Genomic DNA, 17,723 nt, shown 5'->3' with positions numbered 1-17,723 from the left:
ACTGGAGGTTACAAAACGGTAATTTTCTAATTCCATCATTCCTTCTGCAAGTTAGCTGGCATTCTTCTGTAAAAGAGTCTCACCTAATCAATCATCACACCCTTTATTGAATTGAAGTGTCACTATGGACTCTTGAATTCTTTTTGTATTTAGAACGTTATAATCCATTACCATCTTTTTTTTTGGACATGCAGATTGTCCGGAATTTGGCCAGTGGGAATTTCTTCAAACAGGTTCCTTTTGATATGATTCCATTAGTCTTTGAGTGCATCCATGCTTTGTGGTACAAAAAGTTGTTCCGGATTCACTTTGTGAGTAGAATCAGCCAGTTCCCCAAGAAGCCCTGGTTTCTTTTAGTGAAGAATGATATTTTGTAACCAAGATCTGGGCATTAATTAGGTATGTTCCTAACTACTGGGTGTCATTGTTTCTAAAACTTTTCAGTGGTCAGATCTAGGAAATATTTCTAAAAAAATACTGGGTTTATATTTTTACCTTCAACTGAAATTAATTCAACACCACAAGGTTCTTCCTTTCGTTCTTGCCTCTCCCACACTGTTTATATCTCCTTACTCCACGGTGAGAACTTTGGTTCCCAACAACTCATTTACTCTACTTACAAAATAGTTTTAACATTATTACACCAATACCAAAACCAATAACAAAAGTATTAAGTTCAAATTTTCTTTGCATTTCTTTTTTTTCCTTATTATATCCCACTAAGGGGTACAATTAGAGTATTATGCTTAAATTATTTGAATTAATTTCTTTCTGTAAGGTTATCAGTTTGATATATATTTGGGTTCATTTGCTCCTGTTTATATTCAATTTTAGGGTGTGTTTTTTCTTCCATGTTTTCCATTTTTTTGAATATACAAGACTTTTATAATATTGAAAGTCAAAAGTTTATTAAAAAGTTAACTTGAAGTCTCACTCCCACCCCCATCTCCTCAATCCCCACGGGTAACCGTTTTTATTAGTTTGTGGCTTATTCTACCTATGTTGTATTTTGAAAAAAATATAAGCAAATATATACTTACCACTTCTGACTTACACAAAAGTACTTTACTACACACCCTTTTTTTGTTCTTTGCTTTCGTCACTTTACAATATAACCTCAGACCCACTCCACATCACAATGCCACTTTCCCCATAGCCTTGCCAACAAAATGTGTGGTTAAGCTTTTGAATCTTTTCCAAACTGATAGGTGTGAAATGTTATCTCAGTGTAATTTTAATTTGCATTTCTGTTTAGCATAAAAGTGAGCAACTCTTCAGTGTTTCAGGTCCATTTTCTATCTTTGAGCTATCTGTTCATGTCTTTTGAAAAGGCAAACATTTAAAAATAAGAATTTATCTATTTCAGAATAATGCATTAAGTGGAATTTAGCTTTAGAAGACTCAGGTTCAAGTCCCAACTCCCCCTCTGACTGGGGGACCTTGGGCAAACTGCTTAACCTCTCTGTCTTCACTTTCCTTATCTGTAAAATGAAACAGTCCTCCCACCCTAGTCCTAGGAATCTAATGGATAGCTTCCCCTCAAACTAAAAATATAAAGTTTCTCCCCATTCCTTTTGCCGTGTAAGAATACAAAGAGAAGTCTGTAACCTGGAAGAGGGCCCTCACCCGACCATGCAGGCACACTGGTCTCAAGACTTCCAGCCTCTCCAGAACTGTAATAAGTTTCTATTGTTTATAAGCCAACACCTCCCGCCACCCCCCCTCACATTTCTTTCATAATAAAATGGAAAACCCTCTCTCCATCCTAAATCCTCCTCTGGACACTGTCCTCTTCCTTTTCCTTTCATGGCCAAGATTCATAGAAATACAATCTAATACTCACTTTCTAAAATTCCTCATTTCCCATGTATCTCAACCCACAGCACTGTGGCTTCTGCCCTCATCACTCTTGCTAATGACCTCTTCTAATTGTCTAATCCAGGTCACCTTTGTAACCTTATTCCACTGGCCTTCTACGAGTATCTATCTTGATATGGTCATCACTCCCTCCTTATGGAATTAGATCAGACTGCACAAATATCTAGCCTCATGCCTGGCATAACAAAGAGGATCAACAAATGCTTGTTGAATATGAGATAAGTAAATGAAGCACTCTGAAAATTGTCAAGTGTTATGTAAGCACTATCTTCGTATTACAAGTGATCTGTAATTTGGCCATCGAACTAGGAGATCTCAAGGATGCTGTGCTGAAGTACATTTAGGAAAATTGTGAGTAAGTGACGGATGACTGATCTTTTCTACAGACCAGGGCTCACCTGACTTGCTTTAAAAAAAATATAAGAGGTTCTGAAGACTCTGCGCTCAAACTTAGAAAACTGGCTCCCATACCAAAGAAACAGGCAAGAATTATTTAAAAAAAAAAAAAAAAAAAAAAAGGACTTTCAAGGAGACAGAAGCCAAGCAATAAGGGTTGAGTGGTTAAATTGGAGCCAGGGAAATGTGACCACCTCACTCCTTAATTTAGAAATCTAAATCCTCTGCAGAATTCTGTACAGCTAGATGGAAATAACCCTGATGTGATGGTAAAAGTCCATGGTTTTCATCTACCGGTCCAGAGAAACTTTAAACTGACAATCTGAAATGACACATATCCAGAAACAAAATAAATTAAACGCATCAGCTACTGACTCAGTGAAGCCCATATAAAGTGACTTGGGCTCTGCTTAGGGCTGTTTCAGGTTCAACGGAAAGAACTGGAATCAACATGGTGTAATTACTTTTCTGTCCTCAATACAAATGCCATGCATATAAGCCCCCTTGGGTCCTCAACAGACTCAATCTCTTTTTTTTTTCCTCCATGCTTCTCAGGCAGTGACATAATTCCATGGGGGTTTTGGATAAGTTCTATGTAATTATGCAAAGCATATTTTAATTGTATGGAAGTATAAAATGAAATCTTGAAACTATACTGTAATACATTAAAAAAAAATTTATTTATTTTTGGCCGCGTTGGGTCTTTGTTGCTGCGCGCGGGGTTTCTCTAGTTGCGGCAAGTGGGGGCTACTCTTCATTGCAGTGTGCGGGCTTCTCATTGCAGTGGCTTCTCGTTGCGGAGCATAGGCTCTAGGCACGTGGGCTTCAGTAGTTGTGGCACGCAGGCTCCATAGTTGTGGCGCACCGGTTTAGTTGCTCCGTGGCATGTGGGATCTTCCCAGACCAGGGATTGAACCCATGTCCCCTGCATTGGCAGGCAGATTCCTAACCACTGTGCCACCAGGGAAGTCCCGCTCCTACAGTTTATTTTTTATTTTTTAAAATTTTTTTTGCTGTACGCGGGCCTCTACCACCAGGGAAGCCCCCTACCGTTTTTAAATAAGTTCACTTCCACCTTTCACTCTGGTTCACCTACACTGTACTCTGGCCCAAAGACTGAAGTGACTGATTTCTTTTAAAATGTTATCCTTAGTACATGCACCCCAGTGTTCACTACAGCACTGTTTACAATAGCCAAGACATGGAAGCAACCTAAATGTCCATCAACAGAGGAATGGATAAAGAAGATGTGGTTCATATATACAATGGAATATTATTCAGCCATTAAAAGGATGCATTAATGCCATCTGCAGCAACATGGATGGACCTAGAGATTGTCATACTGAGTGAAGTAAGTCAGAAGGAGAAAAAGAAATATATGACACCCCTTATAGGTGGAATCTAAAAAGAAATGATACAAATGAACTCATTTACAAAACAGAAACAGACTCATAAACTTAGAGAATGAACTTATGGTTACCAGGGGGGAAGGGTGGGGGGAAAGGATAGTTAGGGAGTTTGGGATCAATATGTATGCACTGCTATATTTAAGATGGATACCCAACAAGGACCTACTGTATAGCACAGGGGCCTAACTCTGCTCAAAGTTATGTAGGAGTCTGGGGGAGAATGGATTCATTTATATGTATGGCTGAGTTGCTTTGCTGTGCACCTGAAACTATCACAACATTGTTAATCGGCTATACTCCACCCCCACCTCCCAAAAAAAAGGGAAGAATTCTGTAAGTTCCAAATTGGGATGAAAACTAAAATTGCCTGCAGTAAAAAAAAAAAAAAAAAAAAAAAAAAAAAGTTATCCTTAGGAAATAACCTTGTTGGGGTCCAAAAGTTCCAAGCAAAATAGAAGAGGAGAGCACATTTATGGCAAAGAAGGACGACTGTACTGGGGGTTCTGCAAAGATCATACAACTCGACATAATCTTCAAGGATTGGTATCCCTGTCCAAATCTTTATCATACCATACCTACAGCCTCAATGCTGTGAGTCACTTTACTGTGGCAGCCAGGCACAGGATCGATAACTTTTTCTTCTAAAAAGTTTATGCTACACATCTCCAGTTGAGGGGCAAAAATCATGAATATGAGACTTAATTTTTCTTTGAAACCAAAACTCTACTTTAAAAGGATTTGTAATGTCAAATCTTGAAAAAGATAACAATCAGCAGTAAAATTCTGACTTCTTTCCCATTCACAAACAACATTACTGGTTGCCTGTCCAATATTACTGTGTTTCCCTAATTTAACTAAGAATGCTGCCTGCCTTTCTGCAAAGGCTCTCTGTTCACATCTAGCATTTTCTCAGCCAAATCGGACAGCCTCCAGGAGAGCTGTTGATACGAGATTTGGTTGGCAAAGGCTTCCAGCTCAGAGAAGTAGTACACTCTTAAGGGTGTGGAAGAACTGCTTTTTCTGGAAATACCCTGGCTTCCAACCAATCAATCCTGGCTTCTCGCTGCAGATTTTCTTTAAACTACACTCTATACTTTTCTTCTCCGTATCAGCTGGACACCTTTCCAAATAAACATCGCTGTGCAGTGCACTACTAAGCCGAGCATTCTTCCAAAGGGAGGGGAGGAATCCTGCTGCATCCCTTCACACAATCTGCTTGCGCTCCAGGCATGGCAGCTACACACAAGATGAAATGACTTTGCAGAAAATTAACAACACCACTTACAGTTTGGATAAAACCTCTTTTTCTGTGTCAACTGCTGGGAAAACCAGCAGAGCACAGACTCACTGGAGAAGAGACAGGAGTTTGGACACAGGATATGGTGGTACAAACAAAGGGAAGAAGCCATCACAGAAGAAATACAATAAGATGTTTAGACAACCTGTTCATGAACTTATTTTGCTGGATAAGAGTTAAATTTCAGGATTCTCCAGTTTGAAAGTTTTTTTCCCAAATAAGAAAAATATTCACAATGCAAAGAACATGTCCATTCTCGAGAAAACAGAATTATATCTGAAGCTGAATACATTTTCCTTTTTTCAAAAATATGTACATAGATACATATTAAAAAAGTAAAAAAGAACTAGAAGGCAATATTATATAATGAAAGATAATAGTGCTTATCTCTCTTGGTGTTGATTAAATGTCATTTATTGTCTTCTGAAGTTGTCTAAATTTTCTATAACGAACATGAATTATTATTATTATTATTTTTTTGTGTGTGTGTGTGGTATGCGGGCCTCCCTCTGCTGCGGCCTCTCCTGTTGCGGAGCACAGGCTCCGGACGCGCAGGCTCAGCGACCATGGCTCACGGGCCCAGCCGCTCCGCGGTATGTGGAATCCTCCCAGACCGGGGCGCGAACCCAGTTCCCCTGCATCAGCAGGCGGACGCGCAACCAGTGCGCCACCAGGGAAGCCCTATTTTTGTAATAAGAGAAAAACCCAAGACAGAAGACTACACCAATAATCATGAAATAATAGGATGAATTTAGTGATACAAATACTCAAATGCATTTCTAGTTGATTAGTGACTAATTTGGGGAGAACTGGATTGTTTTTTCTGCTTAGAGTACTATTAAAATTTATTTATATGTCTTAAAATAGTACCATTTGAGGAAGGGGTAAGGAGAAGGTAGTTCTTGAGGGGGTGGCATCAGAGACACAGGGAAGAGTGTCTGAAATTAAACAGTTAGATAGTGACTGAATTTGATATTCGTTATGTCTGCGTCCTTTTAGGTACTAAGATCTAAGCTCAATGGGAAAGCAACTCCAAGTTTATAGCTGTGGTCACTTTCAAACGAGTTATTTTTGGCTACAGGCACTTGCCCTTCATAAGAATTAGTCATGTTACATAGAGACAGTTGGGGGCAGGGTCCATTTGAATGAGTGACTCATAAGTTTTCTATGCACAACACAAAAATTATTTCCAAGGATACAAGACCAGGGAATACGTGAACCCTCATGGAATTACACACAAGACAACAAAGCCAGGTGCTATACAAATGGAAAGGTCAGTGACAGTTTCGCCGTGTGATCTACATCAAGAAATGGCAACACACGTTGGTCAAGTTAAAGTAAAGAAAAGAAGCTCCCCTCCCAGCTCACAGCTTTTCATGAGTAATTTCATAGCTAAACACCACCATGAATCACTTGACAAGCATACATACTCCAAAGTGTCAACCAGTTAATTTAGGGAACAAGCCTTCAGTGGCATGAAGTCTGACTGCTTGGTGAAATAAACTCTTATATTCAGGGTGAGATGATGCAGTTTAGTCAGTTCCTGTGCCTATTTATTCCTCTTCTCTCCTGTTTCCCAGCTTCTAATCACGTCACAAATGTCCTTACCAGAGAAAGGAAGTGAAATTCAAACCAATCGATTTAGTTCCTTGTCAGCATTTTTAGTCAAAGTATGTGGGAATTGGAAATAAAAGTGAGGTTCTGGTGTTCCCCACGGACTTCAATTATCCTTGTTATCCTTGTTCCCACTACCATGTACAGATGAAAACTAGAACTCTTTAACATTTGGGAGATAAATAGGTCTTAGGATTTTAGAAGCTTTCCTAATCCATCTGTCAGAGAGATCTCCTTGGGCTAATTACAAGCCACTGAATGCTCAGGTACCATGAAGAACAATTTTAAGTCACTGAAGATTTGGTAATCAAAAAGTAATTGAAGGGGCTTCCCTGGTGGCGCAGTGGTTAAGAGTCCGCCTGCTGATGCAGAGGACAAGGGTTCAAGCCCTGGTCCGGGAAGTTCCCATATGCCGCGGAGCAACGAAGCCCGTGCGCCACAACTACTGAGCCTGTGCTCTAGAGCCCACGAGCCACAACTACTGAAGCCCGCACACCTACAGCCCATGCTCTGCAACAAGAAAAGCCACCACAATGAGAAGCCCACGCAGCGCAATGAAGAGTAGCCCCCACTCACCGCAACTAGAGAAAGCACGCACGCAGCAAGGAAGACCCAACGCAGCCAAAACTAAATAAATAAAATAAATTAAAAAAATTTAAAAAAAAAGTAATTGAGGGACTAAAAATGTAGCTACAAAGTTCCAAATGTTTTAAAAGTCCAATAGTCTTTGTTATAAGTAGTATTCTGTGGGGCTTCCCTGGTGGTGCAGTGGGTGGGAATCCTCCTGCCAACGCAGGGGACACGGGTTCGATCCCTGGCCCGGGAAGATTCCCACATGCCGCGGAGCAACAAAGCCCGTGTGCCACAACTACTGAGCCTGCGCTCTAGAGCCCGTGCTCTGTAACAAGAGAAGCCACGACAATGAGAAGCCCGCGCACCACTCGCTGCAACTAGAGAAAGCCTGCGCACAGAACAAAGACCCAACACAGCCAAAAATAAAAACAAACAAATAAATAAATTTATTTAAAAAAAAAAAAAAGTAGTTTTCTGCTCTGTTCAGACATATCAGATCTTAGACCCATTTGGCAGATTTAAAAGAGTGACCTCAAAAAGGATCATTCTTTTTGGATACACTGTATAAAACTACTCTGGACTGGTCTGCTTTGTGGCTCTATTATGTAGGACAGATGAGATCTTTAACAGCCCATGGGGAAGAAAGGCCTGATCTGTAGCATTTGCCAATTTCCTCGGTGTAAATTTTCCCACCATAGTCAATTGATGTCACTGAGGAATTGGGAAGAGATGAGCAGAAGCACACCATTACATAACATTTCCACCATACAATAGATGTAAATGACCTTAAGAGCACAGATAATTGTAAAATGTAGTAAAATATAGGAAGTGATGAGGTTTGAGTATTTTATGACCTTTGTTTTTAATGTAAGTTACATTTTATCTAAATATAATAAAATTTGATAATTGCCCCCGCCCCCATGAGTTGGTATGGACTAGCCCCAGCACACCCCTTTAAAGTGGCCCTAAGACTTACCAAGAACACGTGCTCAAATATCTGTGTAGGGCTATCCATCTGACCAAGTATCACTATCATTTCATTATCTATAAATTCCTTGAATTCTCGCAAGTTGCACACCATTTGCATTTCCAATTCAGTTCGTATCTGAAACAGAGAAGACATTTTGTACTAATCTCTGAAAAGTCCCTCTGGACTTTCAATCACTCACCATTTCTAGCCCCACTCCTATTATTATTCTACCTCTAGCCTTGGAACAGTGGGCACTCAAGGTCTCTTACCTCTTTGGATGTGATATTCTCCAAATCCTTCTGCATCATAATCTCCCTTAATTTGGTTTTAATTAGCCTTTCTGTTCGCTCACGTTCAGTTGGTCTGAGAAGAGAGAAATGGTGATTTTTCTTAGGCAGGAATTTGACCAAGTTAATGAATGTGCCATCTGATTATGTTTCCAAACTGGCAGGCCTTCCCTTTGTTACCCTTAAATATATATTCCGGAGGCATGGGAAAAAGAAAATTATACTTTAAAAGGTTTCTTTTCAGAATTTATAGAATATAAACATGTAGAAATTATTACTTGAAGAGATTGTACATGTCTAAACGCCCATAAATATATTCACGTATACAGATCCAAGAAGGAGTAAAAGACAAATAGGCTATACTGAGTGTAATACTTTAATGGAGGACCATTTCCCATCAAGTACCCCTGAGTACCACTTGCTGAGCTAGAATACCAAGCTGGGAAGACCAGTGGTGTGACCTACTCTGGAACTGGGTCTTGGGTAGCTTAAAAATGCCACCCAATGCTGACCATTTGTTGCTACGGTTCTAGAAAAATGCGAAAGAGAGAAGAGTGGTTTCTGCCTTCTTCAATGAAGCAAATTCTCTTCCAAAATGGATTTTAAGGATTAGCTACCTGGAGTACTCCATCCCAAATGTTTTCTTTTTCACAAAAGCTCTCACCAATATCTCTGTGAAATTATTATCCCCATTTTACAGATAAAGGAAATAAACAGCTAAAAGGTTAAATGACATGCCAACCGTCACTTTCACTGGCAGGAGACCCAGAACTCTCCGTCCAGCCTAACACTCTACCTGCAAGATTATGTTGCTTCCCTTAGTCTTCTGACTCTCTTAAAAACAAAAATTTCCCTTGGAACTTTACTATGAAATCAAACTAGGAAGCTGATTCTCCAATTACGAGAAAGATACTGGTTCAACATAACTAGATGCTTCTCTCTAAAAGCATTATTTCATATTATGCAGAATTTGAGTGAGGCTAACAGAGAGCACTTTCTGTCTCATCTTTCCCTCCTACCTACTTGAGAAAGGTATCTGCCCTGTACTTCCTTATTTGGAGATGGAAATGGACTAAGCCTTCAGGCATCCTGCCTGCCCTTGCTGCCTACGGCCTTATCACTGGCTGCAAAAATAGCTTCAGTATAATCTCCAAAGATGGATGCTCTGACCCCACAACCTTGGGGCTCCCCACCACTTGGACTCTTAGTTTCTCACGAACCCTGCAGAGTATAGCTAACGCCTCTGCCATTTCCCTGTCAGTCGGCCAAAGCATCCCTGTGTTGACTAGGATTAACATTCTGAACCATGCTCCCCACCATTTTTCCTAGACATAGCTAATGGTGGAAAGTTATGCATTTCAGTCTTCTACTAAAAATAAATATTGGTAAAAAACAAATTTTAGCACCTGTGTGCATCGGTTCGATTCCCTAGTTTAGCAGACTTTGTCCCAGTCCTTTCACACTTGTTGGGCCAGAGTGGTTTGGGAGCATACATACCTGGGTTTTAATCCCAGCCCTGCTACTTACTAGTGGTATGACCTTGAACAAATAACCTTCCCTTTGCTGAACCTCTGTTTCCTTTTCTATAAAATGCGAACAGTAATACTATCTGCCTCACGAGGTTTTTATGAGAATTAAATGAGATACCATGTATGAAGCGCTTGGCATAACATCTGACGTACACTGGAGGCACCATACACCTATGTTCCCTGCTCTACCTTCCTTGGATTTCAAAATATAAACTTTATTCACAGTAGAGCACTTAAGTCCATTTTGGCATACATTCTCCTCTGTATCCTCAGCATTATTTTTTAGGCTTTTCTAGTCAACTTAGGGAAGAAGAGGGAATGGAAAAGGCATTACAACACAAACATACTTTCTCCCTTGATTTCACTAGAGAAAAATCTGGGAAATACATATATACACAAAGAAAATAAAAATCACTGAAAATCCCCGTCATTATTAATACTCTCACCTACAGCTCTCAGTCTCTTTTTCTATAGGCAGACATTTGTTTATTAAATACATCTTAAATTGTGGTTATATTGTACCTAGTAAGAATTAACATTTAATGAGCCTTTACCATGTGCCAGGGATTACATTTTACATTATTATTATTATTATTTTTGCTCAGGGATAGAGAGAGATTATGGGCAATTTCATTTTCATTCCTTTTTGTGCTGTAATTTCCAAATCTTCTCTAATAAAATCAGGAAAAATGAAAAGTCTGATTCAAAATGTCCATTTATGAACCAGATGAGACATCCATTTCTCCAATACCCATCAACCAGTCACAAAGCATGAAATCAATAACACTGCCCACGATTCTGAAAGCCATACATACTATCCTTATCTTTTTAGTTACTGTGGAATCTTATTTATTTATTTGTTTGTTTATTTATTTATTTATGGCTGCGCTGGGTCTTCATTGCTGTGCGCGGGCCTTCTCTAGTAGCGGTGATTGGGGGCTACTGTTTGTCGTAGTGCGCGGGCTTTTCTCACTGCGGTGGCTTTTCACGGGCTCTAGGCGCGTGGGCTTCAGTAGTTGTGGCTCGCGGGCTCTAGAGCGCAGGCTCAGTAGTTATGGCGAATGGGCCTAGCTGCTCCATGGCACGTGGGATCTTCCCGGACCAAGGCTTGAACCCATGTCCCCTGCACTGGCAGACATATTCCGAACTGCCGCGCCACCAGGGAAGCCCCAGTTACTGTGCAATCTTGAAAGGACTAGAGCTACTAGTACTAACTGGTCCTCGTACCAATAATACCCTATACCAAAAAGCTTTCACTGTTTTTTTTGACTGTTCCATTCACACAATTCTTGGAAATTTCACCTTTTCTAGTAAAAAGCATTTATCATCTAAATTAAGCCTTTAAAAAAAGAATCATGAATTGTTTTGGTATCACTTTAGGAATCTGAAGGTGAAGGTTTGTAAGACCATTTAGCAAGTAGCTACTCTTCTTTCCCAGATGCAGAACACCTTGGAAGTGCAGAAAGATCAATTCAGAGCAAAATAAACATCCTGATTAATTTCCAAAGCAGGAACTAAGTGTGAAAAAATTTCCAAAATAGTCACATAAGTTTCAACACATAGACCTAAAAAGGAAATAAACATCAGCTCCACCTTAGGCTATCCAATCTGCAGTACAGCAGGGAGATTTAATAAAAATGTTACAGACCTAACAAGGCAAATGTGGGGCTTAGTAAGACAGAAATTACTATATTTTTAAAAATTTGAACAGAAATCAGTTAAAAATTAGCATAACAACGTAGGTATTCTAAATTGACTGGAAACATCTTGTTTTCTTAAGCATTAGCAACATCCCTCTAAAAGCTTCTCTACGTCATTAATTTGCTTAGGAAATGCTTCTTTTAAGATAATGGAAAGTCAGACTTCAGCCTAACTCCTTTAAACTCAAATTTCAAATTAGTGGAATCTGAATTAATGGGATTTTATGGTATTGCAGTTCTTAACTATGGAGACTCCACTGTGCCCAGGAGTGAAACTCTTCAGGCCTTTGCACACAACAGAAAAGACAGGTTTCTGTGCGTGGCAGATGTGTAGTGCAGACAATGACTAACATCACTGGTAAGGTTAATTCCCTAAGAGGAGAGATTAGGGAGGAACATGCTGGTTCTGACCCCCGAGAACGCAACAGAGAGGACTTCCATGATCCTCAGCAAGATGACTTACATGTCTGTAAAAAGAGCTGGAGAGTCAGGCCGGTGGGACTGCACATCCTGCATAGCATTCCATTCATTGACTGAGGATTGATCTGAGTTGATATGGCTCTCATAATAACTCACCCAGGTGAGAAATAGGCTGCCAGGGTAGTAGTTATGCATTCTGGCGACTTCACAAGCCTTGTGTAGACTCTGTAATGCAGACCTGAAAGATATGCTGGGAAATGAACACTGGAGAACTGTGGGGATACCAAAAGGCCAATAATCCATGTGCTCCCCAAACTCTTCCAATTTTTAAATCCTATAGAGTTGGGCCTCTGGAGAATCTATTCCTTGGAATTCAAGAACCTCTGATTCTGATCATACTACATTATCTCTTCATAGCAATCAACTAGACATTTCTTGCTGAAAGATATGATGCATTATTAAGGGAGGGGGTAGAGGGGAGCAGGAGAACTGACAAGCTACCAGTGAAAAATAGGTCTGAGTACCTATGGAGCTCACAATCCTGTAGTTGGAACCACGCTGTGGCTCCTGTCACTAGAGAACTAAAGATCTACTTCATTTACTACACAAACATTTGTTTCTCTTGGCACAGAGTCACGTTAGAACATGTATTCCCTATGACTCTTAGAGGTTCCACAAAGATCACATAGACAGATGTTCCTAAGCCTTGAGGACAAGTCCTTTAATGTCCAGGATGTACTGATCTAATGACATCTGTCATTCTTGCTACCTTAGTCTCCTAGTCTTTTTAAACCATTTATTCATACACTTGAGCTACTTTCTAAGAACAGCTCTGGTTATACTGAGACTAATTAAATCTCTGACTCTGAACTCAGGAACTCAAGAAGGGTAAACAAAACTGAAAAGTACCTTTTTGGTTATATACTTGGGAAAACTAAAGCCAGAAATGCTAGGAAGAGTTATACAAGAGCAGGCATCTTTCTATGTTTTTGTTTACTGATTTGTCTCAAGTGCCTAAAAGAATACCTTCTTTTAAAAAAAAAAAAAAGAAAAGAAAAAAAAAAGAATGCCTTCTAGTTCAAAGTTGGAGCAAGTTAAAATTCGTTGAATGAAATGTCTTATTAGCTATAAACTAATGTCTCTCTTCTAAGGGAAAAGGATCGTATGCGAGAACTCTGTGGCCAATCTATACCCATCTTTTTCTTAAAAATGTCTTTTTATTGTTTTTTTTTCTTTCATAACAAATGTGATCATGCTCATTTTAGGAAATTTAGGGACCTCAGGTAAACGGCAGAAATATCCTGTAATCTGACTGCCCAGAAATAACCACTGTTGGTCTCTGCAGAGATCTAAAATAAAGATGATCATATTCTGCACACCATTTAACTTGTTCTTTTACTATACACCTTGTCATCAGCATCTTTCCAGGCCAATAAATATTCTTCAACTAGATAATTTTTAATGGTTGCATAATATTTAGAAACACGGATGTACCACAACTTAACTGATTCCTATTAGTTTAGCCATTTAAATTGCTTTCCATTTTCTGCTACTATTAGAACACTGACAAACATTCTTATAGTTAAAAATTTGCACACACCCTTGATTATTACCTTAGGATAAATTCTTAGAAGCAGAATTACTATGTCAAAGGGCATACAAAATGATACAGCAAGCTGGCAAATCATTCTCCAGAAAGGTTGTTCCAGTTTATTTTCCCACAAGTAAGTCTATGACAATGCTGTTCCTTGAGTCCTTGTCAACCCCGTAAAATGTAAATTAAAAAATAAAATCATGACCAATTTCATGAGGAAAACATGCCAGTCCATTTTTAGTAGGGAAACAGATTTTCCCGTAAGAAGAAAGTTGCAGAATCTTTTAAAATGCCTCCTTTTACTTAAAGTAAGCCAAATTCTCAGAATTCTCAGCAAATTTCAGTTTCTTACACAGATTCAAAGGTAAAAGCCAGCTTAGTGCAATGTACAGGATATTCGATGCATGTTTTCTTCATCCAGGAAACACATGCTTCAAAAGCATTATGCCACAAATGTCTGGTGCAAGTGTCCTAAACACACTCAAGGCATAACCAGCTCATACTTCAGCTGCATACAGGAGAGCGAGGCTGCAGTAACTACGTTCCTGTGAAGGAAACACCTGGTCTGAATGCTGCTTTGATTCATACATCATCTTTTTCTTTTCTTTTTTTTTTATTTGGTGACTTTCAGTTCACTACTCCTCATGTGGTACACCAAAAAAAGTTTATTCTGCAATAAGCCAACAGAGCTAGGACTAGTCAGTCTACTTTAGAACATCAAAGCTTGAATTACTTGAATCCTCAAGAATTAAGACTGCTTTGTACTCCTCCCCAAAATATAACTGAAAACACTGCATTTATGGGACTTAGGACTTAGGGGTTTTACCTGGTATACAGGTCAGTTGCTTTCAATGGACCCTTAGTCAAAAGAGGTCATAAGTTTTCTATGAGAAATTTATCTGTGAAATATGCCCTAAATCTAAAAATTGGTCTAAACACATAACCTGAAACTCTGTCCTACCTCAATTACTGCATGAAATAAGATTTAATTGTTCAGCTGACTCTCTTTTAGGACCGCACCCACTTCAAGCCTATCAATCCTGTTATTCAGGGGTAAGTTATCTCCCTGGAGTCTTTTTCAGGCTCCTTTATTTCTTGTTTGGCTTGCATTCTGCCCATTCTACTCCTCATGGGGACTTCCACTATAGAACAGGCAACTGAATGAGGAACTGAAACTCAAATCGCTGATTGGGGGATGACGCTGGATCTGAGTCACATCATTCCCTGCTTATACTGGATCATTTTTCTAGATAATCTAGAACAAGAGAATAAGAATCTATTCTGTCTAAATGTAAGAGATACTCTTAGGCCAGTTATATAACGTCTCCAAACTTTGGTTGTCTCACCCATAATAAGGAGCTAATAATATTATTTTGGAGAGTTGGTGTGATGATTAGATGTATTCCATGTAAAGCACTAGGCTCAATGCCTGACATATATAGTAAGTAACCCAAAAGTGTCAGTACACCAGCTGATGGTTATTAACAACTACAATGTTTTTTCTAGGCTTTATTTGCATTATGTAAATAGTCTCACAAACAGTTGCCAGCAATTAAATGGAAACTTATCGATGTATAATATAACTCCATCAATGCTATCCCTGATTACCTGAAGAAAGGGGAAGTTAATGCATAGTCGTCAATGTTCTAGACTCGGCTCTAGACTGCTACTAACTTAGTCAATGTGTCCCTATAAAACTCAGTTCCAACTGGCTATCTGATCCATTGTCTTCCAGAGTCTCAGAGCACCTCTGAGTTTCACTTGTTCACCAATGCTGAAGGCCTTCCATTGTGATAATTTGAAAACTGAACTTCTAGGTCATCTTTAACTATGACAGCCACCCAGACAGATCACACAAAATCCTATACACACAAACAGATCATAGAGCATTTTCATAAAGAACTGTACCATTTCAAATACTACTTCTCACAAAATATTGTTCCAATAATATTAAAAAAACTTTCATAGAGATATTAAAAGTCCTCTTACCACATTGCCTGCACAGACACAGGTTTGAATATGTGAACTCTGTTATCTGTTGATACGCTGAACCCACTAAGGAAAACAGAAGGAGACAAAAATCCAAAAATGAGAGTAGGTTATTTCAGTTGTGAGTTTTCAAGGCTGTTTCCCAGGCTAGCAATTGCTGGCTCAGTAGAAGGTATCATCAGGCACTTTGTGTAGAAGTTAACTGGAGTATGGGACTTGACTGAAAAGCTTCAACGATTTGTCTGATTTTATCTACCAAGCAAAATGAATGGACTCCCACATTGGAGTCAGGGAATTACATACTGTTTCCCAGCTGTAGCTATGGACAAACTGTTCTGCTGTATGTTTCTATTTGGAAGTCTTGTGGGTTCTTAGCAAACCTGACCCTGGTTTTATAAACTGGAGCAAACATCTTGGTCTCTTGGGGACACATTCTAAAAACACCAGTAGGTGTGTGGGGGGGGTGTCACTGGAAAGAACTGGCACAGGAATGGGTTATACTGTAGGCTGACAGCTGGCAGAGGCAGCAAGAGGTTATTTGAAACAGAACATATCATCCTCTGGGAGAGCACTGCAACAGTCCCACATGCTCAGATTAAAGAGTGAGCCAACAAACTAGTTCTTCTTTGTTTGGATTCTTACCATAGTCGGTCTAGAGGAGTAGAAGTGAGAGGCTCTGGCAAGCTGTATTTTTACTCTACTTTACAAAACAGGAGTTTAAAAGGACTCACTGAGCTGCTGACATGACAGTTCAGTGGGCATAACGGGCCTCCCATTCAGCTGAATGAATGGGCACTAAGATGGAACCCCACCCCTTGGCTTTCTGTAGGAGAATAAAAAGGGAAAGCTCTTACCCATCACCATCCAAATGAATTAGGGTGTCACTCCAGAGAGGCAGGACTAAGCCCATGGTACAAGTGCTACTGCAAGACAAGAAATAGTCCATAAGTTACTTCCTGTTACTCTAGGAAGCAGCTGTTTATTAACTCTTTCACTACAAAGGATAAGTCCCTAAGCTCTAAATTCTGACGTAAGTGCAGAAATTTCTATCATATTACTAGTAACCCAACATATGTGCCCAGGAGCTGTTTAAACAGGTGTTAGTTAGGTCTCTATGTATTAAACATAGAGAACTTATTGACTGAGCTTCCTTTACTGCTGTCTTGCAAATGGCCACTGTCTAAAAAGTCCAGGTGATCGCTGACTTGCGATTGGCAGGTCTCAGCCCAAGTTCACAGCACCCAATTCAACTCAGAATTATTTCTAATGCCAAGAACTACTGCTAGTTACTGAAGACCTCTGAATATGTGATTTGCTCAATGCTAATCCTGAGGTTTACATAGATTTATTAAATACCAGAACATACTCAATAGTCTAAAAGGGAAAAGTAATTGTTAATGGCTTGTAATCAAGTTAGAGAGATAAAACAGACACATTACAACTTAAATAAATAAAACAGTGCTTGGTGGCTGTGCACTGAAACAGCACTGCTGAAATGCAGAGTGAAGCGGAATGTCAACAACCAAAAAAAGGGTAGCTCTAGTATGGTATGTTAAAATATTATTTAAATCACACCCTATCCCAGGGAGGAAACTAGTTTTAAGTTAATGGAACAGGTTGGGATGGGAAGCCATGGACTCCCAATTGTGTCTCTTATCACACCACTTCTCTGGACAACTATAATCTACCTTAGAACTCTGCCACTTTCTCTCCTTAAGGCTGCCATAAACCATTTTCCCCTCCATCCAATCTCCCAAAGGCTCCTACACCCTCTCCCTTCCAATATATCTTAGAAAAGCAGCATGGTATAGTAGAAAGAACACCAGATGTAGGAGGTGGAACAGCGAAGCATGGTTAAGAGCATAGGCTCTGGAGTCAGAGGGGCTTTGGAATCTGGATTCTGGCATTAACTGTATAATTTTAGGCAAATTATTTAATTGTGTTGTGCTCCAGTTTCATCTGTAAAACTGGGATAAAACCACCTTCTTTTTTTTTTTTTTTTTTTTTTGCGGTACGCGGGCCTCTCACTGTTGTGGCCTCTCCCGTTGCGGAGCACAGGCTCCGGAC

The 17,723-nt window shown here is 39.6% G+C and overlaps 1 protein-coding gene across 8 annotated transcripts in view; it reads right to left on the bottom strand.

The window, feature by feature from the left end:
• The window catches only part of SSH2 (slingshot protein phosphatase 2), a 248,641-nt gene that overhangs the window by 29,189 nt on the left and 201,729 nt on the right, over nt 1-17,723 (bottom strand). For 7 of the 8 annotated variants that reach the window (XM_007123578.4, XM_007123579.4, XM_028497970.2 and 4 more), the window contains 5 exons: nt 16,511-16,579; nt 15,657-15,722; nt 12,117-12,311; nt 8,407-8,500; nt 8,144-8,272 (listed from right to left, as the gene is read on the bottom strand). In XM_007123578.4, the coding sequence (XP_007123640.2) occupies nt 8,144-8,272; nt 8,407-8,500; nt 12,117-12,311; nt 15,657-15,722; nt 16,511-16,579 (553 nt within the window). Of the gene's footprint in view, nt 1-8,143; nt 8,273-8,406; nt 8,501-12,116; nt 12,312-15,656; nt 15,723-15,959; nt 15,979-16,510; nt 16,580-17,723 lie in introns of those variants that run through there. The other variant, XM_028497973.2, reaches the window with a different exon arrangement.

The sequence above is a fragment of the Physeter macrocephalus genome, chromosome 14, assembly GCF_002837175.3.
Source record: "Physeter macrocephalus isolate SW-GA chromosome 14, ASM283717v5, whole genome shotgun sequence".
Taxonomy (NCBI): domain Eukaryota; kingdom Metazoa; phylum Chordata; class Mammalia; order Artiodactyla; family Physeteridae; genus Physeter; species Physeter macrocephalus.
This window is presented reverse-complemented; position numbering and strand designations above follow the sequence as displayed.